General features: G+C 35.0%; 4 protein-coding genes across 5 annotated transcripts; 2 read left to right on the top strand and 2 right to left on the bottom strand.

The window, feature by feature from the left end:
* Positions 1-3242: 3242 nt before the first annotated feature.
* On the top strand, positions 3243-4397 carry LOC120771457 (NADH dehydrogenase [ubiquinone] 1 alpha subcomplex subunit 8). Its single transcript, XM_040099469.1, has 4 exons — positions 3243-3514; positions 3709-3884; positions 3964-4054; positions 4114-4397. The coding sequence occupies exons 1-4, from the start codon at positions 3386-3388 to the stop codon at positions 4243-4245; spliced, it is 528 nt and encodes a 175-aa protein (XP_039955403.1). The 5' UTR covers positions 3243-3385; the 3' UTR covers positions 4246-4397.
* A 21-nt stretch (positions 4398-4418) lies between these two features.
* On the bottom strand, positions 4419-5112 carry LOC120771458. The gene is made up of 3 exons (XM_040099470.1): positions 4943-5112; positions 4799-4877; positions 4419-4742 (listed from the first exon to the last, which is right to left on the bottom strand). The coding sequence occupies exons 1-3, from the start codon at positions 4999-5001 to the stop codon at positions 4440-4442; spliced, it is 441 nt and encodes a 146-aa protein (XP_039955404.1). The 5' UTR covers positions 5002-5112; the 3' UTR covers positions 4419-4439.
* Positions 5113-5196: 84 nt separating this feature from the next.
* Positions 5197-7524, bottom strand: LOC120771456 (RNA-binding protein 28). The gene is made up of 4 exons (XM_040099467.1): positions 6947-7524; positions 6277-6869; positions 5966-6221; positions 5197-5890 (listed from the first exon to the last, which is right to left on the bottom strand). Exons 1-4 carry the CDS (start codon positions 7427-7429, stop codon positions 5285-5287), a joined length of 1938 nt encoding a protein of 645 aa, XP_039955401.1. The 5' UTR covers positions 7430-7524; the 3' UTR covers positions 5197-5284.
* Positions 7525-8663: 1139 nt separating this feature from the next.
* On the top strand, positions 8664-11798 carry LOC120770252 (ATP-dependent zinc metalloprotease YME1L). Of its 2 annotated transcripts, none has more exons than XM_040097554.1 (10): positions 8664-8861; positions 9114-9404; positions 9464-9659; positions 9712-9807; positions 9872-9954; positions 10062-10378; positions 10451-10680; positions 10750-10910; positions 10966-11131; positions 11191-11798. In XM_040097554.1, exons 1-10 carry the CDS (start codon positions 8755-8757, stop codon positions 11683-11685), a joined length of 2142 nt encoding a protein of 713 aa, XP_039953488.1. In that variant the 5' UTR covers positions 8664-8754; the 3' UTR covers positions 11686-11798. The 2 variants fall into 2 exon arrangements, with proteins under 2 accessions (XP_039953488.1, XP_039953489.1); XM_040097555.1 differs by having other exon boundaries at positions 8665-8861; positions 10065-10378.
* Positions 11799-13121: the final 1323 nt, after the last annotated feature.

Genomic DNA, 13121 nt, shown 5'->3' on the forward strand with positions numbered 1-13121 from the left:
ATTTGATTCGACATTTTGTATTAAACATATTATAGAAATATAATAATATTATACTAGTCTTATAATGTTTAATATGGTATGCTGTTAACCACCCACAGAGAGTAGGAGATGACTCCTGTTGTCAAATATCTGGGCCTCTGACCTCTGCGAATGGTAGGCACTTTGTCGTGGTGCAGGGGCTTAAATGCAATGAATTTACGGCATCTGCTAATCTTCATGAGTGGTGCTGCATGGTATCTCCTGCGGGTTGGCAGAAGCTGCATGGTGTGGCGACCAATAGACAACACCTTCTAATCCAGGATGTTATGCGACTCCCGTGCCCATTAGATGATTTGCAGCCAGGAGGTTATTTCGGCTGTATCCGAACAGAGCCTTCCCAAACCGTTCCGCCTTGGGAAGTAACGGTGACCTTACCGCGTCAAGAGGCTCTGGCAAGTAGGCCCACTTAAATGGACCGATGGTCGTAAGAAATAGATGAACAACCCAAACAGAAAAACAAATACAACTACAACCACGTCGACAACAACTAAAACAACAACATCAACTGGCTGCAACATACGAACTGCAAGTTCTCTCTGCTTTATTTACTAATCATTCAAGCAGCCAAACATACAATGTTTGAAATGACAGGGCTTGGCAGAGGGAGGTAATCTAGTCTCAGAAATTGAAGGCACTCCTGTGACGAAATACTGCTGGCTCTTTTCCCAAGGGACAAAATTACCAAGATGATAAACTTCACTTGGAAGTAAAAAGTTATCCTTTTCAGTAAGTCTGAATGGAATGGTTTCACGCCTGACCTACTGCTAAGGGATAGCATAATCAGGTTGTAAACCAACTGCTCGAAAACGTCGGAGGGAATTATTGCAAGAGTCACAGGACCACGTACCAAACTCTCCACACCTATGGGAAGTTTTCCATGCATCTTCCAAGCGGAAGTCTTTTCTATAGGTGTGTAGAGATAAACCTCCAATGCAACTATCACAACGGAAGTATCGCCTTACTCAGCGATAATCAAGCGGCAATCTCTAATGAGATTAAATCGCTACTGGTGCAAAAGTATATAGAATGACTGAACAGTCTTTCAGGTCGTAACCAAATGCACCTAACCTGGGTGGCTGGTCACAAGGGTATAGCCGGGAAAGAACTGGGCGTCGAGCTCGCTCCGCAGCTACCATCAGAATGGTAAGACTGGAGCCCTATATTGCGGTTGGCCATCATGTAATACAGGAGCTGCTCCGCAAGGAGGAAAGAGTAGGCAGTGACAAATATTGGCAACAATTCCAAGGCATGCGTCAGCCCAAGTTCATAATAAGTAGTTACAACTTCAGCAGGTTTAAAAATGTAACTATAACCATTTATTTTGTATTATAAAGTGCAAAAATAACTTTAATTCCATGTTAAACTTTAGTTGAAATCCATTTATTCATACAATAAGAAAATGGTTGCAAACAAGCGAAAAAATAGTTTTACCATATTTTGTAATTGAATAAAAATAAGAAAAAATAAAGATTATGCCATCAATACAAAATTCAAAAAGGAAGTTCAACGCCAAAGAGCTGAGCACGCCCGATGTTATTTCTTTTAAGCGCGCCCGAAGGCCGCCAATGCAGAAAGGAATTCTATGCGAAAAACTAATGTATTATTTATTTCCTGTCATTGGAGTACTATTTGTTTTCTTTACTTCTTTTGGTTCTTCTGTAGAATATGTACGTAATAGTGCCCATACACGAGCACACAAGTGCGTTCGATCGGTATGAATTCGTTTGCCCATACACGACACACAAATCCATTTTGCGTTCGTTCTTCACAGAGTTAACATATGCGACAGGCAAGCGGAACATTTCTTGGAATTTATTTCTAATGTAGCATTTTTATCTATTTCATTGTATTTCGTTAATAAGTTATTCCAACTTTTATTTTTCTTACACTAAATATGTATATGTATGAGCGTTTAGGCAAAAGCGAAAACTTTGAAGCGTGATTTCTCGGTTTTTAATTTTTACGATTATTCTTAATTGACGGGCAGGATAGGAAAAATACTAAAAGTCGTATGGAATTAGGGCAAAGTTTATTATCATTGACATAAAATTATCTTATATTTAAACTAAAAAAAATATTAAGAAAAGTCAAGTTTTAACATATTTTTAAACAGCATAAAGTAAAATTCTTTTGATCAGAAGCCACTATTTATTCAATTTTTAATAAAATTTTAAATTTTACACATTTTTTTGGAATTTTCTTAGTTTAACTAGAAGATAAATTAATAAAAATATTAATCTCTTTGAATTTTTTGTTTCCGATAGAAATTGCGACCTGCATCCTGCCCATTCCGAAAAATGTAAATGCGAGATGCATCGGGTAATTACTTTCCCAAAGACAGAATATCAAATATTTCGTATCCAAAAAATTTGTGAAAGATGTTCAAATATATAACTATAAAGCCTAGAAATTTCTCTTCAATCAATTATTTCTTTCCCTCCCAAAAAAATCCTCAAAAAAATCGATTTTTTGAAGCCTCGAAAGCAGGCTCTCCCCTTAACACTTGCCATTGTCCGCGATCTTCACTGTTCGGCGACACGAGAGAAATGAGATTTTGTGCGCCGACAACGCCATACACGATAAACATGTTCGCGCACCGATCGTAAAAAATCAAACATTTTCGCGAACATGGATCGGTACGCGAACAAGCCCATACACGATAAACCGCAAGCGCACACATACCGATCGAACGCACTTGTGTGCTCGTGTATGGGCGCTTTAAGGTAACACTGATTATTAGTTAGAATGCAACCGTTTTGTTATTGTGTGAACAAAAATAATTGAACAAAAGTTAAATATTGAATAAAAGTTATTTTTACATTTTTTTTTTAATTTTTGAACTTTAAATGCAAATATCTCAAAAACCATAAGTCAGCGGCAACTATATATACATATATATATTTTCTTGTTCTGACCTCCTCTATCCGTACATTCTCATTTTAACCCCGAAATCGGAGGATTCTATTCCAAAATTTACCCCATGTTTCCAAATAGGGTCCCATTGCCTCAATAACGCCTAACAGTATATTGGAATTCATTAATTTCTAGGCAATATGATTCGTTATAACTCAGGAGAGGAAACAATAAAATTTAGATCCAGGTTTAAAGCTCACTTATTATCTATCTATCTAACCAGCTATAAATAATAATTGTATAGTGTAACCAACTTATGAGCCATAACATCAATACGTTATCGAAAAATAACATATGCACATATCTTCGACTCTTAGGAAATTGTTTTGGAAACTTCTGAATTATCGATATAGCAAAATAATAAATATTTGCCGCTTTTAGTTCTGTAGTGGCATTTTGCTCAGCAAAGATATAATAACAATCTAGAGGCAATATGGTAATTACTAACGATATCTCTTTGCCCACTGATGAAGAGTTAACAGTGCAAGAGTTGAATTTGTCCACTTCGGCCCTTCGAGCTGGTGCATTTCATTTAGGGAAACATTGTGAAAATCAGAATAATGTAAGTGGCGAAGTAATTAATTATAAACTAATGATAATATTTTTCTTATTGTTGTTTAAAATAATTATTTTGGAATTTTAGTTCACTAACATTTAGTTATATAATTTTTCCAAGAGCTCTAACCTCAACGTGTTTGTGTCGGAACATCTGTTTTATATCCAGCTGATCCAAATGATAAACAAATTTTATTACAGGAATTTATGCTATGTCGACAAGAGTTAGACGACCCCCGGGCATGCATTAATGAAGGCAAAGCAGTAACTAGCTGCGCTTTGGACTTTTTCCGGAAAGTAAAAAAGACTTGCCATGAAGAGTTTCTTCAATATGCAACTTGTTTAGACAAAAGCAGCGGCAATATGGCTTTTGGACAGTAAGTTTTATGATTATAATTTATTGCTGTTTACTGTAATCGCTTTTATATTTCACGTTTTCGTTATATTTTGTTGCAGTTGCCGAAAGACACAAGGTGTTTTTGATAAATGCGTATCCGATAATTTAGGTATTGATCGTCCTGAATATGGCTACTTTACTCGAGCAAAGGTAAAACGTTTATTTTACATAAAGTTAAAATTATTAATTTCATTCTGTTTTATTTATAGATTCACTCCACTGAACGTGAAGCTCCTGCTAAACCTATAAAGAAGGAATATCCTGATGCTACACCTGGTCTGCCAGATGATTACCCAAAGCCTCCAGCCAAATATGGATCCCGTTTTCATTGGCTGGAATAAACTACAATCACTGTTATATATCACTGCGTCAGTCTTTAGTAAAAATACGGTGTGTAAATAGTGAATTCTCAGATTAATGCATATTTGATTGTTATTGAGAAAGGGAATATGTCATATATGGAAAAAAATATAATTCAATAATTAATTAACTAGCACAGTTTCCTTTACTACTATGTAACTGGTATATTTTTATTTTATCGCTTTCTAGATAAACAATTCTTTATTGTATCCAAAACGGTTATATATTGGCTTTTTAAACAACATGCACAATATGTCAATGGTAGTCGGCCACTGCCCTCAATTTTTCGAGGACGTTGTACATTTTCATAGAACATCCAATAGTTTGACTCTTCTCCCATAAACACAAGTATTTTATCGTAGCGGAATCCTTCAACGTAAAACAATTTAGCATCACCTGAAAGAATTCGCCACTCTGTATATCGAACTTTGGAGCCTTGTGGTAATTTCGACCGTTCCCGGGCCATCACTAGATCAAACTATAAATAATTTATTATTAGTTTATGGAGAATTTGTACTTTGTTACTGTATATACCCAATCTCGTGCTTCTATTAGCGACGCACTAGGTGAATGCTTTTTATGTGTGAAACTAATACGTGGGTGATTCGGGTGGCTATATTGGTGAATTGAATGATTTTTAATTATTAAATTGTCTTTGTGTCATAAAATGATACTTACAGATGAGATTCATATGTCATACGGAGTACAACAAATTCAAAGTATACTCTCGGCGCCATTTTTGCAATATCAAATGTAGAGTTAAGATGGTAGGTCTATAGTGTGCTTGTGAGAATGGCTCTAAATCTCTTTGAACTTTAGCTTTTATATGAAAAAAGCAGGTAGATGTACCTACGTGTATACCTCTCGTAAAAGACGTCGCTTTAATAGTTGTGCGAGTAAAGTTTCAAGGTCGAAAAACAACAGTGTTATGCTTGTTATTCCAAATTTAATTTTATTTAACAAAGGATCTATTTATGTATATATATATATATACATATTAAACCACTAAACGCCCACATACTATTCTAAATACCATTTTGTCCTTTTTGGTACGATTTGTTCTGTTTTCTCTTGATATTCCCTGCTACTTCCCACGTTAGCCTGACTGTCTATCATGCGCTTATATTTTTTCACCAGATGTTCTAAATCGTCGTGTTCTTCTTTTTTTCCTTGTTTTGGTCTCTCAACCTCGTTTCGCTCAGCCAAATGAATTTGGCGAATTTTTTTGGCTTTCTCTCTACGTTTATTTGCTTTTACATTTTTTCGATGATCCTGTGCCTGTTCAGCAATTTTTTTATTTGATCGTAAACGGATGTTAGAACCAGGTTTTGCTGCTGTACCAACGAAATCGCCGAACACATCTATTTCATTGTCTTTCACACTTGTTTGAGGTGCAGTACGCGATTCTTCTAGTTTTTTTATATGTTTTTTTAGTTTCGCTTTATCATCACTTTGAGGTATTTTTTTATTTTGATTTAATTTTCCTTGTCTTTTCAGGTTTCGCATTTCTTTTCGTTTTTCTAATTTTTCTTTGAAAGTTGGATTGTTTAGTTTGGATTTTTCTTTACGTTTCTCCTTTATTTTTTCTACTGTTCTATCTTCAATACTGAAAGCTACAATCGGGCGCTACAAAAAAAAATATGTAAACAAAATTTTAGATTCAATTTATTTTATACAACAAAATGAAAAAGTAATACTCACATGTTGAGTTCCAAATATTGATGGATTGTTGTTAAGCTTTCTCAAGGCTGCTAATGCTTCTTGATGAGTGCTGAATGACATAAATCCAAAGCCTTTTGATTTCCCTTTTGGATGTTCAGGTGTAATTTTATTTTCTCGCATTACTCTGCATTCATGCGGTCTGTAGCCCGTATAAGTCATAGCCATTTTTTTCAGCTTTTCGTTATCAAAATTAAGAGGCAAATTATGAATAGAAAGGCGATTTCTTGAAACAAAACTGTAAACAAAATTTAATGAAAATTTAATTATGCTTCTAGGAATGTTCAGCTTACCGGTTAAGATTTTTTAACACTTGAGTTTTTATTTGCTCCAATTTGTGTCGCTTAGTCATGTCGGATGCAGATACGCCTTCAGCAGACTTGCTGTTAGCCATAATAAGCCCTTCTCTGGCTAAATATAAGTTACGTGAGTCCTTTGCAACTTCTTTATTTGATTTGAACTTTTCTTGGTTTTGAATTTCATTCTTGCTTAACGCTGGATATATTTCAAGAAGTTGGTCCATCAAATAAATTTCACCAGCGGATTGTACACAAAGATCGGCGGATTCTTTATTCTTAAACTTAACAAAGGCTGTACCCTTTGAGTGACCCGATATCGGTTCTCGGTTAATAATTGCATAGTAAAGGGGACCGAATTTGCGAAATACTTTACGTACATCCGTATCCACTGCATCGAAGTTGACATTTTTTACGAATACCGTACAACCATTTTGCACATCATTCGATTTGTGCTTTTCTTGGTCCACCTGTTTAATTTTTAATTTTGATTTGGACTTGTCATCTGAAACCGAATAATCGTCTTCTGTCCTGTGCTCATCATCCTCGTTGTCACTTTCTTGTACATCATCATCTTCAGCATTTTCGGACTTAATTTAAATATACATGTAATAAAACAGCATCAAACTCGATTTATAAACAAAATTCTAATTCCACATAAAAATACCTCATCATTAGAAGAGTCTCGTGATTCCTTTTCGTTTTCTTCCTTTAGTTCTATTTTAGGTTTCTTTTCATCTGGTTCTCCTGAATTTTGACCTTTCTTTTTATTCGTATATTCATCTTTACCCAATGCCCAATCGATATACAGTGGTCGCCCGAGGAATTTCATATTATTTCCTTTCAAGATAGCTTTGGAAGCTTGGTTGACTCCACTGTACTGCACAAATGCGCAACCTACTAATTTTCCATCAGAACGCTTCAGAAGATTAAGTTCCTCCACATTACCCCACTGACTAAAATGTTTAAGTAAGGCATCTTCTTTTACTTTATAACTTATATTTCTCGCAATGATCCGAGCTTTCTTCTTCTGTCGGCGTTCCTTATCGTCTTTACGTAGCTGTGTATTGAATGGATTTCGCCGCTTTCTATTTGTTTCTTCTTTATCTTCAGAACTGTTCTCAGTTTGAATTGAATTAGTTAACTCCATAACTTAGTAGAAATACCGCAAATATTTAATTCGAAATACTTTAAGAACTGCTGATAAAAACAAAACATTTGACAATAAATAATAAGTGTATTGACGCACGTGGGTTGACCATACAGTACGTAGCACCATCTGTGTTATATGTGTTACAACACTTTTGGTGTTATAGCCTGTATCAGAGAACATAAAACATATGCCGCTATATGCGGTATAAAGTCACCCGGAGGTTCGAAAATATTTGTATTAGATATAAGGGGGCTAAGGCAGAGAACTTAAAAGTATACTTTAAGTTCTCTGATTCAAGTGCTGAACATGTAGAGCGCGATAGACTGCAAGCGACTTCTGTCAAATATTAAAATACACACGTTCTAAAGGACAGAGTTATTTAGACAGCTGCACGACTACACGACTGCAGGCCGTCAGTTGTCGCTCTCGCTAACTTCAAAATATTCTTATATTTGCCAACGTGAGTAGGACGACAGTAGAGTTGACTGCAGAGAGGAGCGATGCCACTAATATGTAAAATGTACAATTATTCAAAGCTTTAACAAACCTGATGTTATTTTACAAATAAAAGCATAAAATAGCTCTGTTATATCATTTGTAATAACAATTTTTAATTTAAAACAAATAAATTTACCTATTTACTTATTTTTTGCAAAAAAAATTTCACTTTGAACAAAATATTAAAATTTCGCTTATGTCGCTGTCTTCTTACCAATTTTCAAGTAGAAGAATTCACGACGCCATTTACAGTTCACTGTCGTGCTGCCATGCCGTGTTCTATGTGTCCAGCACGCAATGCAAAGTTTTATCCCCTTCATTGCTTCTTGATTTGTATACTGGAAAGTAAACGTTATAAAATTATATTATATGGGAAGTTGATTTGGATGTAAACCATTTTCGCAGTGTAAGATTAAAATGTCAGTAGATAATTTAAAAAAAAATCGTTTATTCTCCTAAATTTATTTATTACATGAATATTTTACGTAGATACCCCCCAAAAAAATGGCATTTTGTGTGTCATTACTGTCTAGAAATGTTTTTAATTTCTAAAAGAAGCAAATGCAAAATTATTCCAAATTTTAGTAAGTTGTTGCTTATCAAGCATCAACAAATCGAGGCATAAATCAAATAATTACACCTCGTAAAAATTAGAACGCGTTTAACACCACCTTTTTGATTAAGACAGAGATGTTTGCAGTCATCAGCCCGCGATTCAGTGTGGTCAATTTTGATTATGACATTTTGGTTGTCATCGCGTAAAACCTGCCTTGTTCCGTTTGCCTTTTGGTAAAAGAAAATATTATATTTAAAGGAAGTTAATAATGTTTTGTGCATATACTCATTTGGGAAGCCTGGGGCGAAAGCCCACACATAATCGCTATATTGCAAGGACAAGAACAGCTGGCGAAAGGAGAACAGCGGAAACAAGGTAACCAAGCCAATAAATTTCCCGGATCCTTGAAATCTACATGAATATTTTGTATGTAGTTACTACATAGTTTACGCAAATAAAAAGGACATAGAACATACATAATATTTAGAAATATGATAAACAAGCTCATCACTCATCATTCACATAAGATAAAAAAGCATGTCTGTAAAATAACAGTTCTCTTCCTTCCTATTCTTCCTAAAATAAAATTAAATTTTTTACAATAACAACCACTATTTATTGTTATAGACCTTACCAATTTGATTTGATGAGAGACTTATCTCAGCTGGTAAACAAGTCTCCCCGTAATATTAGACGAATAATGGAACACAACGCCTACTCTCGTTCATTCTTCAACCCACAACGGATAAACGATGTACTATCCAGAACGAAAACCACTATTACCTCAAATGGTATTTGTGTAAGTGTGGATATCGGCTTACCCATGCGAAAGCGTGCCAAACACTTGATTGATATCACTTTTAGTGCATCTGGACAGATGAATTCAAAGCTACTTGTCCCATTATTTGGCCAACAAATGTATGTAGAAATTATTGCATATTAAGAGGGAAAAAACGTTAAAACGGTGTAATTTTTAGAGGTTTTGCTCGCCATTTCAAAACGGATCGCTCTATTGACGCAGAGATGAAAAGGAATCCCACAATATTTTCTAGATTAAAGACAGCTTTCGGCGGAAGCTCACAAAAAATTGATGCGGAAATGTCTCAAGTACAAGCGGAAACATTAAAAAAATTGCTTCAAAAAAGTAGCGAACAAGGACAAAAGAAAAATGAAGTATGAAATTTGGTTTTTGCATTTTTATTATTTATTTAAAAATATTTTGCAGGTGGATAATATTAAAATAGCCTTTGCCGAAGGATATTTGGCTGCTACAAATTCCGATGAGTCACCTAAGTCGGGGAAAACTATGAAATACCTTAAAGTAAGTGCTTCAGGATTGATTCATGTAGAAAATGTATTTTAACATCTAAACTTTATTTTCAAAGGTTTTTCAACAACTATTGGTAATAGTTGTCTTCATTGGAATATTTCTAAGTTTGTTCTCGTCCTCAAATGGTTCTATGTTTAGGTATGCAATACACAAGTGTTCTTTTAATTTCTATACGTTTTTGTAATGCTAACTTAATGCTCTCATCAATTAATCTGATTTACGTATCTCTCATGTTAATATGAAAGTAGAATACAACTGGGCAACCAAGTAGAAGTAGATCCAGAAGAAATTCATGTGACATTTGATGATGTTAAGGGATGTGATGAAGCTAAACAAGAGTTAAAAGAGGTCGTGGAATTTCTTAAAAGTCCTGAAAAGTTTTCCAATTTGGGGGGTAAATTGCCAAAAGGTGTGCTATTAGTTGGACCTCCTGGTACTGGCAAAACGCTACTTGCACGTGCGGTGGCTGGCGAGGCAAACGTTCCATTCTTCCATGCTGCTGGTCCTGAATTTGATGAAGTACTCGTTGGCCAGGGAGCAAGACGTGTACGCGATCTATTTAGTACGTATAGTTTTTATATTTAAATATATATATATTATATATATATCAGCAAATTGTTTACAAACATTTCAGAAGCGGCAAAGCAGCGTGCCCCTTGTGTGATCTTTATCGATGAAATCGATTCAGTTGGAGCAAAACGAACGAATTCAGTTTTACATCCATATGCCAACCAAACCATTAATCAATTGTTGGCAGAAATGGATGGTTTCCACCAAAATGCAGGTGTAATCGTATTAGGCGCCACAAATAGGCGGGATGATCTTGACCAAGCCTTATTGCGGCCAGGACGATTTGATGTTGAAGTAATGTTGTATCTCCTTAAGTGATATAGCTGTTTTGTAAAATTCTTAAATACGGTATCTTCGTTTTAGGTTGTGGTATCCACCCCAGACTTTACTGGTCGAAAAGAAATCCTTTCACTTTATTTAGCAAAAATTCTTCATGACGAAATTGATTTGGATATGTTGGCTCGAGGTACATCTGGTTTTACAGGTGCAGATTTGGAGAATATGATAAACCAAGCAGCTTTAAGGTAAATTAACTATTTTGTTTTTAAGACCAGAAAATATATATTTGTTATCTAATAGAGCCGCTATAGATGGGGCTGAAACCGTAACAATGAAACATTTGGAAAGTGCACGGGACAAAGTTTTAATGGGTCCCGAAAGAAAAGCCCGGTTACCTGATGAAGAGGCAAACCTCATCACAGCGTACCACGAAGGTGGTCACGCTATTGTTGCTTATTATACTAAGGTGATTGAGTTCATGCCGATTTTCCAAATACTGAGTAACATTTTATTTTATTTAATTAGGAATCACATCCATTGCATAAGGTTACAATAATGCCAAGAGGTCCTTCACTTGGTCACACCGCATACATTCCTGAAAAGGAGCGTTATCATGTGACTAAAGCTCAACTTCTAGCCATGATGGATACAATGATGGGAGGAAGAGCAGCAGAAGAGTTAGTTTTTGGTGTTGAAAAAATCACATCCGGAGCGAGCAGTGACTTAAAGCAAGCTACTTCCATCGCAACGCATATGGTCAAAGACTGGGGTATGTCGGAGAAGGTGGGGCTTCGCACATTTGACAATGCAAAAGGACTTGTTGCAGCGGAATCATTAGGCCCAAATACAGTAGAAATAGTTGATGCCGAGATAAAGCGAATTTTAAATGAAAGTTACGAGCGCGCTAAGGCAATATTAAGGAAACATACGAAAGAACATAAGGCATTAGCCGAGGCGTTACTAAAGTACGAAACTCTTGACGCGGAAGATATAAAAGCTATTATGAATGATTCGCATTAGCTGCATTATGTTAAAACTAATAATAATAAAAATATTTGGTAAAACTTTTAACAAAAATTGGTAAATAAAGACTTAAGCTGTTAAGCCTGGCTAAACATTTATATATAAGAGCAGTAATATTTTTTAAATTCATTAACTTAAATTTAGGCAGTTTTATATATAAACTCGCCGGAAATAATTTCATAATACATATTAAAAATGTACACAACATTCAATTTGGATAAATGGGAGTGTCAATAAATTTTCTGTCTCCTCATATATTTCAGAATCAGTTAGTATTCAGCTAATCTGCAGCAGCAGATACTTTTTATACCCTGAAAAGGGTATAATAAATATGCCACGATGTTTTTTTACACCCAGAACGAAACGTCGTGACAACCTCTAAAGTACATTTAGTATGTATAAATGGTGAGCGTGACGAGCTAAGACGATTTTGCTAAAAATCGGGAAAACATTTATTAATTTTAAAATTGGAGTAACAAAACAAAAAGTAAATAAGAATAACTAAAAGTAAGTTGAAAACTTTATTTTCAACAGATAACCAAATGATAGAGCAAAAATTAGGCAAAGGCAAAAAAAACTTAAATAAAATGTTCTTTTCTAACCGCTACTTTTTAGTAACTTTACTTTTTAGTAAAGTAACCCACCAGGGGAAATTTGACTGATGACCGACATACGCATTTGTTCAAAAGTAAACCAATACCTGACGGAATTTCCCGGCTTCTTGACTTCAAGATCCTCAATTCCCCACTTTACGAAATCCACGCCGACACATTATGGCAGCCGTTTGACAATTGATTCAAACCGCGATTAGGCTACAATTTGGGTAAAAATAAACGCAAGAAGCAATCGAAAGATCTTTAATTACGAACCATCGGTTGATCAGCGGCACCTCGGTCGTTAGATATGTTGGATATACCACAGCTGTGTCTACATTAGTAAGAATATATGATACCAGTGTCTCGAATGCTATTTCATCGTTCGCAATGTGAAAACAGACTATAAAAATTTAATTGCAGTGGATACAATATAGAACAAATTAGTAGAAATGAAAGAAACTGCTTTCCATAATTTTTTCTTAAATATTTCGGGTGAATCATAATTCATTATGATAATGGAGCAGGCTATGTAATAAGACAGCACTTTCTCTTGCCATAAATTATGTAAGATGTTATAAAAAAATAAAATATTAATAGATGTTTTAAAAAAAATATTTTTGCATAATTCATATTAATGAATGACGTTCAAAATATTATTCCAAATGGTCACCTTTTGCTTTCATATAAGCACTCAAACGATTCGACCATAGATAAGCACGTACAATTTCTATTGGTATAGACGACGCTGCTCGAACCAAAGTTTTTTTGAGATTCGCCAAATTTCTGTGGAGTATTCGAAAGTCCATGTTATACGATTCTGTATTCCAATGGACTTCC

This window comes from Bactrocera tryoni, chromosome 3 (assembly GCF_016617805.1).
Source record: "Bactrocera tryoni isolate S06 chromosome 3, CSIRO_BtryS06_freeze2, whole genome shotgun sequence".
NCBI classification, from domain to species: domain Eukaryota; kingdom Metazoa; phylum Arthropoda; class Insecta; order Diptera; family Tephritidae; genus Bactrocera; species Bactrocera tryoni.

Bases quoted from the DNA above. Each gene is read 5' to 3' on its own strand.
- LOC120771457 (XM_040099469.1), top strand. From the start codon at position 3,386: ATGGTAATTACTAACGATATCTCTTTGCCCACTGATGAAGAGTTAACA. The intron at 3,515-3,708 runs GTAAGTGGCGAA...ATTTTATTACAG, and splicing joins ATTGTGAAAATCAGAATAAT to GAATTTATGCTATGTCGACA. The intron at 4,055-4,113 runs GTAAAACGTTTA...TTTTATTTATAG, and splicing joins GCTACTTTACTCGAGCAAAG to ATTCACTCCACTGAACGTGA.
- LOC120771458 (XM_040099470.1), bottom strand. From the start codon at position 5,001: ATGGCGCCGAGAGTATACTTTGAATTTGTTGTACTCCGTATGACATAT. The intron at 4,878-4,942 runs GTAAGTATCATT...TCACCAATATAG, and splicing joins ATGACATATGAATCTCATCT to CCACCCGAATCACCCACGTA. The intron at 4,743-4,798 runs GTATATACAGTA...AATTATTTATAG, and splicing joins TAATAGAAGCACGAGATTGG to TTTGATCTAGTGATGGCCCG.
- LOC120771456 (XM_040099467.1), bottom strand. From the start codon at position 7,429: ATGGAGTTAACTAATTCAATTCAAACTGAGAACAGTTCTGAAGATAAA. The intron at 6,870-6,946 runs GTATTTTTATGT...ATTTAAATTAAG, and splicing joins GAGACTCTTCTAATGATGAG to TCCGAAAATGCTGAAGATGA. The intron at 5,891-5,965 runs GTGAGTATTACT...TTTTTTTTGTAG, and splicing joins CAATATTTGGAACTCAACAT to CGCCCGATTGTAGCTTTCAG.
- LOC120770252 (XM_040097554.1), top strand. From the start codon at position 8,755: ATGTTTTGTGCATATACTCATTTGGGAAGCCTGGGGCGAAAGCCCACA. The intron at 8,862-9,113 runs GTAACCAAGCCA...TTATTGTTATAG, and splicing joins AGGAGAACAGCGGAAACAAG to ACCTTACCAATTTGATTTGA. The intron at 11,132-11,190 runs GTGATTGAGTTC...TTATTTAATTAG, and splicing joins TTGTTGCTTATTATACTAAG to GAATCACATCCATTGCATAA.